Raw genomic sequence first — 9,675 nt, forward strand, 5'->3', positions numbered from 1 at the left:
CTTATTCAGACATTTACCAGCCAAAGCTGTAACTGCAGGAAATGCAAAATATTCATAGGCCTGTCTTGCAGGTGGCCAATTTCTTATTGTCGGGAACTCAAAGGTTATTCCATTCCTTTTATGGGATCTGATGTGTCTGTTGTAAAGAGGACTCAACGTTACTTGTATGAAAATTTAGAGGAATCACCAGTAAGTATATATGGTTTATTTATCAATAAAGAATATTCTGTGTGTGTTACAGTTCCCCTATCTATTCAGTGTGGGATATTTTTGTTTATAAGGCAGAAAAAGGAAGAGCTAAATAATACGTTTCAGCCTCTGGAAAAATACAGAATCATTAGGGTAGAACATTTTGTGTTTTACAGCCTTGTCTTTTGCTTCAGATCTGGCTGCTGAATATCTTTTTAATGTAACACAATAGCAGCAAATTCAGTATGGGAAATCCTGCTGTCATAAGCACCCCAGAATCCCTGTTTAGCGTTTCAGTTGCTAGAAACTCTTTTGCTTGTGGAAATGTCTGGAACTCTTTCTGTCCTTCTCTCCTTGCCACACCTGGAGTGCCGTCCTGCTGCTTTTGGTGAGGAAAGTAATTGCTTTCATTGCTGAGACTTCAGGAGGAAACTATATTTCAAGTTAAAAGGTGGAGGGCATTTTCTCCTAGGAAATTCTCTGCATTCTGTAATGTATGATTGCTAAGCTCAGATACATTAGGGATTATGTAGATTTTTGTGTCCAAGTAGGGGAAGCTAATTACTATTTATAAACAATTTTCTTTAAAAAGTAGACTATCACACTTCCTGTTCACCAGGTCTGACAAACAAGACAGAAAATAGGCTCCCAGTGTCTGGTTTCTGAACAAGGTTTCAGAACATAATGCATTTGTAAAGTGGAAACTGCTTTTGTTCCACATTTGTGATGGAAGAGAAAGGTACAGGTAGCTAACATTGTTGTATTACTTGGTCTAAAATGCAGGGAGTACTGTTCTAACTTTGTATTCTCCATCATCCAGGTTCAGTATGCTGCTTACGTAACTGTGGGAGGAATCACCTCTGTTATTAAGCTGATGTTTGCAGGACTTTTCTTTTTATTCTTTGTGAGGTTTGGAATTGGAAGGCAACTTCTCATAAAAGTAAGTAAGATTTTATGAAATTAGATTATTTGTATTAGAAGTATTTTCCATGGGTTTTAAAAAAATATCACTGAGGTGTTTTTTTGTTTTTTGTTTTTTCCTTTAGTTCCCATGGTTCTTCTCCTTTGGCTATTTTTCAAAACAAGGCCCAACACAAAAACAGGTAATCCTTTCTTTTGTATTCAGACACTAAAATAATATTTTTCTTTGTTTTTACTTATCCTCAGTGCAATGACAGTATCATCTAGCACTTGACAGGGCACTGTGTTTCAGACACTCTTTTAAGTGCTTTATGTAAATTAGATAATTGAATCTTTTCAAACACCCTTGAATGCAGGTATTATTATTATCTCCATTTCACGGATTTGAGAACTGAGGCACACAGAGGCTAAGAAACCTGCCCAAGTTTCTCCAGCTAGTACATGCCCCAGCTAGGATGAGAACCAGCCATTTAGCTCCAGAAATTGTGTTCTCTTTACTTCTAGAAATCTCAAATATTTTTCCTCCTCGTTTCTCTCCTCTGTTATCTTTTCCTCTGTGCCGCCTCTGCCCCAGTTTCACTTCCTCTTCCACACCCCCTGGATTCCGATGGTGGATCAAGTGAATTTCTGTGTGTCCAGCATCCCTAACAATAGGACTGCCTCATTTTCTACCATTTGGCTCACAGATCCCAGCCCTGGCTCAGGCCTTGGGTCATCAGCTTTCATCTCCTTGACACCAGGCACCCCGGGGGAAATCCCACTGCTGAACAGATGGTAGCAGCAGGTTCCCATTTCCCCCTCTGTGGAATGTTAGCATCACTTGCTGATTCTTTTCCTTTTCGTTAGTCCTGCCTCTTATTTCCTCTCAGTGGCTTTTTTCAAAATCTACCCAACTGCAGCTGTCTTCCCTATCTGCAAATTATCCCAACTCCTACCTCACTAAAATAACTGAGAGCACCATTTTGGATCCCCTCAAATTCCTACCTTCAGACCTATCATCACTGTTCCCATCTTGACTTCTTTCCTCCTCTCTGGATGATATATTCCCTTGTACAAGGCTAATTCCCCCTCCTGTGCACTTAAGGTAAGCACTGTGCAGGAATGCGCCACCACGCCCGGCTAATTTTTTGTATTTTTAGTAGAGACACGGTTTCACCATGTTGGCCAGGATGGTCTTGAACTCCTGACCTCGTGATCCACCTGACTCAGCCTCCCAGAGTGCTGGGATTACAGGCGTGAGCCACCGCGCCCAGCCTCTTTTTCCTTCTTATTGTGGTAAAATACACAAAACATAAAATTTACCATCTTAACCATTTTAAAATGTTGAGTGGTATTAAGTACATTCACATTTTTGTGCAGCCATCACCACCATCCATGTCCAGAACACTTTTCATCTTGCAAAACTGAAACTCTACACCCATTAAACAGTAACTCCTCATTTCCCCCTTCCCCCAGCCCCTGGCAGCCACATTCCACTTTCTGTCTCTCTGAATTTGATGACTCCAAGTGCCTCATGTAAGTGGAATCAGTCTTTGTCTTTTTGTGACTGGCTTATTTCACTTAGCATAAGGTCTTCCAGGTTCATCCACATTGTAGCATATGGTGGAATTTCTTTCCTCTTTAAGGGTGAATGATTGTCTGTTGCCTGTTGGGATCACATTTTGTGCATCCATTCATTCATCAGTGAACACGTGGGTTGCCTCCAGCTTTTGGCTATTGCCAGTTATGCTGCTGCGAACGTGGGTGTACCGACAACCTCTTCAAGATTCTGCTTTAAATTCTTTTGGGCGTATACTCAGAAATGGAATGCTAGACCATACGTAAATTATATATTTAACTTCTCGAGGAACCACTAAATTGTTCTGCAGAGCTGCTGCACCGTTTTACCTTCCCACCAGCAGTATACAAGAGTTCCAGTTTCTCCGCCTCCTCACCGACATGTTATTTTCTGTAATGGCCGTGAGGAGGCATCTCACTGTAGTTTTGACTTGCATTTACCTGATGATTATTAGTGTTGAACATCTTTTCATTTGTAATTATTGGCCATTTGTATGTCTTCTTTGGAGAAAATATTTTCAAATCATATATTTGACAGAAGATTCATAGCCAGAAGATAAAGAGAACTCCTAGAACTCAACAACAAAAAACAAACAACCCAATTCAAAAATGAACAAAAGGACTAGAAAATATTTTCTGTTATTCTTTGGGTTGCTGTTTTACTTTGTGGATAGTGCAGGCTTCCGGCTCGTGGCTGGTAGTGCAGGCTTCCGTCTCTTGCTTCAACTTTTCATAGCCTTCCTATGCTTTCTTTCTTCCCACTGCTGTCCAAGAGATCTTTCTAAGACAGAAAATCTGACCTTGTCATTGCCTTCTTTATAAAATGTTCCTGACCCACTGCTTTATCAGTGATTCTCAACTGAGACTTCATGTATCAGAACCATGGCCGTCCTGACCACTGCTTTGGCAGTGATTCTTAACTGAGATTTCATGTATCAGAATCATGGCCGTCCTGACCCACTGCTGTATCAGTGATTCTCAACTGAGACTTCATGTATCAGAACCATGGCCGTCCTGACCCACTGCTGTATCAGTGATTCTCAACTGAGACTTCATGTATCAGAATCATGGCCGTCCTGACCCACTGCTTTGGCAGTGATTCTTAACTGAGATTTCATATATCAGAACCATGGCCGTCCTGACCTACTGCTTTATCAGTGATTCTCAACTGAGATTTCATGTATCAGAATCATGGCCATCCTGACCCACTGCTTTGGCAGTGATTCTTAACTGAGATTTCATATATCAGAATCATGGCCGGGCACAGGGGCTCACACCTGTGATCCGGGTACTTTGGGAGGCTGAGAAGGGCGGATCACTTGAGGTCAGGAGTTCGAGACCAGCCTGGCCAACATGGTGAAACCTCGTCTCTACTAAAAATACAAAAATTAGCTGGACGTGGTGGTGCACACCTGTAGTCCCAGCTACTCAGGAGGCTGAGGCAGGAGAATTGCTTGAACTCAGGAGGTAGAGCTTGCAGTGAGCCGAGATCATGCCACTGCACTCCAGCCTGGGTGACAAAGTGAAATTCCGTCTCCAAAATAATAATAATAATAAAAAGAATCACCTAGGGAGCTTTTTTCACCTACACATGCCCTCATCCTGCTTCTGGACATTCTGATTCAGTGGGTCTGGAGTGGGGCCTGAAAGCATAGAGCATTGGTTCCCAACTGTGGAAGAGAAGCCAAAACAGATGACCAGAGACTCTGGTTCAGTTGGTCTGGAATGCAGCCTGGGCACTGGGGCTTTCTAAACCTGCCCAGTGATGCTGATGTGCTGCCAGGGTTGAGAATCACTGCTGTGGAGGAAGGAAGAAGGTTCCAGATCTGAGTGGTTTTGGTACCCATCCCTGGAGCACAACTGGCCGGAAGTCCATCTTCAGAGATGTGAGGCCGTCCTAGACCCTTCATGATCTAGTTCTGGGTAGCACATCGGTTTCATGTTTCATCCAACTTTGAGATTGATTGGTAGGAGCCACCCAGAGACTATGCTGGGTTGGATAGTGTGTGTAGCCTGAGGGAGGATTAGAACCCATGAGTGTGGGTGCCATAGCAGGAGAGGGGACAAGTGTGGCCTGTGTATCTGACCTCGTCTGTACCTCTTGAATTGTATGTTCTGGAAAGGCTATGCGATTGCATCGCTTCTTCCCTTTAAATAATGGGTTCTCCTTTCTGGAATCCATCTACTTTTTGGGTTTTAAAAAAAGATATTAAAATGTGTTTGTGTGTGTGTGTGTGTGTGTGTGTGTACACTTCAGAACCATTGCCCTCTGCCTGGTAGATTAGTAACACCCTCCTCTGAGCTATTCCTGTGTGTTTTAGTTCGTGTCTCATATTGTCATTTAATCTGGTTCTCTCTCTCTCCCCCTTCCCTCCTATTAAACTGTAAGCTCCAGGAAAGGCAGTGATCATATATTTATGTCTCAGGGCCTAACATGGTCTCTGACCCTTAGTTAATACTTAATAAAAATGTGTTGCTCATGATTGAATTCTTTATCACCTCATTCCTAAATTTAGTGATTGTGAAACATGCTAGGATAAGTCCTCTATAATTTAATTTTCTGAGTCGAATTTTTACATCTTTAAGTGGAACAATTATGGAACAATTATATACCTGTACTCCAGGCCCATATTTCCATTACTTGCTGGTTATTTTTGTCTTATCACCTCAAATAGGTATCTAAAACCAGATTTCTATATTCTGTCCCCCAATAAAAACTATTTCCAGTTCATCTTTATTTCTTCCCTATTTCTTACCACTCCCCTTCCCCCCAGCATCACATCAGTCTTCAAAACTTACAGCTTCAAAGAATTAATTTTCACTCCATGCTTAAATGATGACAGGATATTCTGGCAGATAAAATAATGTTTGCATCTGTTGAAAATGTCTCCCTTGAAATAGAATAGTCGGTTTTACTATGTTCCAGGAGGAAATGACGTATTTATGAAATGCACCCTTTGCTTTCTCTTCCACAGATCGATGCTGCCTCATTCACGTTGACGTTCTTTGGTCAAGGATACAGCCAAGGCCTTGGTACTGATAAGAACAAACCAAATATCAAAATCTGTACGCAGGTGAAAGGACCAGGTATTTCATATATCACTTAAGAATGCTTGGGAATCTTGTACCCTTAGCTGTAAAGTAGAATGCCATTACAATATGTTCTTTTTAAAGCTTGTTTTAGAAATACATTTGTACAAATTAAGTAATTTAAAATTATTCTGTCAAAAGAAGATTGAAATTATTGATATAATCCAATTTTATTAGTGCATCCTTCCCTCTGGCTTTTTTTGGAGTATGATTCAATAATTCCGAATGGCAAGTTTTAATTAGTATTAATAGGAAAAGGGATTGTTTGGTATTTACCTGTTTGAGTCTCATATGCAAGCAATGTAATTATAACATCAGTCAAATATGTGGTCTAGGATTTCTTTAGTCTCCGAACACCCTGACATTGTTTGTAAAATGTGTATGCACACGTGCACTTTTCAAGGGAAGGGAATGGCTTCTGATAGGTTGTTAAAAGAATGTTGCCCAAAAACATTCAAGAACTTTTGCTATACATTTTAGAGAACTATGCAGAGACAGACAGGTCCACTTGTGAACTGTGGTATAATTACTGTCAGCCCTGATAGGTCGCAGGCTATTATTTTTTATTGAGACGGGGTCTCACTATGTTGCCTAGGCTGGGCTCGAGCAATCCTCCTGCCTCAGCCTTCAATCCTCAGTGTTGGGATTACAGGCATGAACTGCCATGCCTGGCCCGCGGGGATTTTAATCAAGCCAGATGATAGTATGTTTCCATCTTGCCCTTTTCTCAAATTCCCACCTGACTTTTTAAGGTAAGTTGACTGTATTTTCATTATTTGACAGGATTATAAATGCTAACGTTCCATTTGTTTATAAACATTTTTTTAACTTACTCGTGTTTAGTCATTTTTCTTTAAGAAAAAAATTGAGAGGGTTTTTGTTGTTGTTGTTTTTAAGTGAAGTGTGTGAATACAGATAGGGATCGGCCAGGATCATTGGCTTCAGTGATTGTCAAGAAGCAGTGCGGTGCAGTAGGTGGGAGTGTGGCCTCTGGAACCAGCTGCCTGGGTGCAATTCTGGCTCAGTCACTACCTGTTAGTTTGGGCAAGTCACTTAACCTCTCTCTCCATGGGATAAAAATAATATTGACCTTAAATACTTGTTATGAAAATTAAATGAGTTTAATAGATTTAAAACAGTACAGTTCCTAACACTTAATAAATACTATAGAAATGTTATTTTTGTTAAGTGACTAGAGTATCTATTGAAAAGAAATCTGCACACCTAGAGTTAGATATAAAATCTACCATTTGATTTTTGATGTCGCTGCATGGATACTTTATGAATGCTTTCTTTTTCCTTGATCAAATGTTTTCTGCAGAGGCTGGCTATGTGGCTACCCCCATAGCTATGGTCCAGGCAGCCATGACTCTTCTAAATGATGCTTCTGATCTGCCTAAGGCGTAAGTTTGGTTTTCTTCCAATTAGAAGATATCTTTTTTATCTGTGTTATATTTTAGCTTATTTTGATTTGATTTTCAGGCTTTGGGTTTGCACATAAGCATTTATAGTTCAGTTCCTTTGCTCCAAAAATATAGGTAAATTAAAACTTTGAGAAGGACAGCTTCTTACCAGCCCAGAGCTGGTCCCAGAGGAACAACTGTGGAGGTAAATGAGAGGAGACAGAAAAGTCAGAGAGCCATAAGTTAACTTCAGCTCTTTATAAAAATAGCTCAAGTCCAGAGTCAGCCACACAAAACAGGTCCCTGTTGTTAAGTAGTATTACTAGGAGCCTCCAGTCAGTGCTGAACTACACCCAGCTGGCAGTGCTAACCCTGCCTGACACCAGCAAAAGCGGACCCATGGGATCCTGGCTAGATGGTGATCAGACGTACTGTCTTACTGGAGCATTTAGCTCTCACCTGAAACGAGGCCGGCTTTTCAAATGAGCAGAGTCCTGCTGCTGAGAAGTAAATCGGGCATGACCCAAAACAGGATTAATAAAAGTAAAATTTGTACATAGTAAAACCTATATACAATTGTTTCAAATACTTGGGTCCCCCTTGAAAATATTTAGCATTTATGAATGTTAGCTATCACATTTTTAAAAACTTCTTTTTCATCCAGTTTAAGTTCTGTTTACACTTTAATAATAATTGATTACCTAAATTTATTCCATTCGGGTCTTTCTTTAATCCCCCCGAGTCTGAGGACTGTCCTTATAAACAACAGCGGTTCTTCAGGGTGATGGCGCAGAGTGTGCGCCTTGGACACAGGCATAGAATGGAATAGAATGGCATAGAATGGAAACAGGATCACCAGGAACGGAGCCAGTCTAGATAGGGTTGGCTGTGGTGCAGGTTTCTCCTGACTAATAGCTACTTGCTCATTTGGCTGGTTTTAGGAAGGAATCAAAGGTAGCCGTGATGAGCAAGAAGACTCGGGTTTTCCTGGGTTCTGTAGCAATTTGATAGTGAGGCCTGTGAAACAGGAGACTGGAGAGGAGCTGAGTGCACTGTTTCTTGTTGTTGTTTTCTAGGGGCGGGGTCTTCACACCTGGAGCAGCTTTTTCCAAAACAAAGTTGATTGACAGACTCAACAAACACGGTATTGAGTTTAGTGTTATTAGCAGCTCTGAAGTCTGAACACTAGAAGAATTAACTGAAGTCATAACATGCGCGAATTAACAGCTTCTCTATTTGATATTTGAAACTCTTCTGTAAGCCTGAGTATATGTGGAAACGATTGTCAAATCTAAAATATCTATATATTAAAAAGCAGGAAATTGTCCTAGCTTACCCTAAATTTCAAATCTCAGCTGATTTTGTGATTTTATTGCTTATAAGAGAGAACTCATATTTGACGTATTTTTCACTGATGTGTTCCTGGTAGGTGTTCATGAATGAGCTGGCAGGTCTAAGGGGAGGCGGTGCCGGCCGTGTGCTGCAGCAGCATTGCTCCGGAGGGCGCGCAGCAGCGTTAGTGTCCGACAGGAGCTGCCGCTTGCCTTACTGCAGCGGGAAGGGAATCTCACCTTCCAGTGAGTGTCTCCACGTGCTGTCTTGAGCCTTTGCTAAATGAAACTGCACTCTTTGCTATTTTTGCCTAGTTTTTCACCCATCTACACTGATTTTGGACTGTTACCTAAGTTGAAAAATAAAGGGTTGTCAATTGAATGGTGGTTTAATGTTTGGACCTGCCTGCGTATTTGTATAGTGGTAGAAACGTGCTGCTTAAGTGGCCTAACCTGTTTCTTGCCAATAAGTGGGCTTATCATTTTATCTTTACCTAATTCTATGTCTGTGACTAGGTTTAAGGATACAGCTTATAAGTTGCTGTCAATTTCCACTGCCTAAGCAGAATTTTTCTCTAATTTACTTTTTGTATTTTAACTAGGTTTTACATGGAAGCCCTAAAATAAGGCAAAAGACTTTTCCTTTTGTAATAAGCATATAATAAACACATATATACAGAGCGATCATGTTGTTCGTTAACTAAACAAGACAGCCACTCCTTTATGGAATTTCTACTAAACAGTGAGGAACATGAAATATTTAGGACTATGATTCGTGTTGGGAGACCCTTCTGCTCTGCCTGTAAGAAGAAGGGGGCATCTAACTCGACGACGGGGATTCTTGGTGGCAGTACTGCCCAGCCTACCTCTGCTTCCTCTGTCCTGGCCTGGTCGTCACAAGATACAGATCCTCAGCTGTGCCCTAACTTGTGGGACCTTAGGAAAGGTTTTACCAGCTCTAAAATTAGAAAGTGGTGCCGGAGCAATCGAGCCCGCGACGAGCTGCACATCCGAGTCACAGAACAGCAGTGGGTTCCTCAGTGCCTCCAGGTTCCTCGGTGCCTCCAGGTTCCTCGGTGCCTCCCGGTTCCTCAGTGCCTCCCGGTTCCTCAGTGCCTCCCGGTTCCTCAGTGCCTCCCGGTTCCTCAGTGCCTCCAGGTTCCTCAGTGCCTCCAGGAGTTTGC

The 9,675-nt window shown here is 41.5% G+C and overlaps 1 protein-coding gene across 2 annotated transcripts in view; it reads left to right on the forward strand.

The window, feature by feature from the left end:
- The window catches only part of SCCPDH (saccharopine dehydrogenase (putative)), a 54,023-nt gene extending 45,154 nt beyond the window's left edge, over window positions 1–8,869 (forward strand). For both annotated transcript variants that reach the window (XM_050771765.1, XM_050771758.1), the window contains 6 exons: window positions 72–189; window positions 1,010–1,129; window positions 1,236–1,292; window positions 5,643–5,754; window positions 7,079–7,160; window positions 8,237–8,869. In XM_050771765.1, coding sequence (XP_050627722.1) covers window positions 72–189; window positions 1,010–1,129; window positions 1,236–1,292; window positions 5,643–5,754; window positions 7,079–7,160; window positions 8,237–8,342 — 595 coding nt within the window. In that variant the 3' untranslated portion in view covers window positions 8,343–8,869. The remainder of the gene's footprint in view (window positions 1–71; window positions 190–1,009; window positions 1,130–1,235; window positions 1,293–5,642; window positions 5,755–7,078; window positions 7,161–8,236) is intronic.
- The last annotated feature ends 806 nt before the right edge of the window (window positions 8,870–9,675 follow it).

This window comes from Macaca thibetana, chromosome 1, assembly GCF_024542745.1.
Source record: "Macaca thibetana thibetana isolate TM-01 chromosome 1, ASM2454274v1, whole genome shotgun sequence".
Classification (NCBI taxonomy): Eukaryota; Metazoa; Chordata; class Mammalia; order Primates; family Cercopithecidae; genus Macaca; species Macaca thibetana.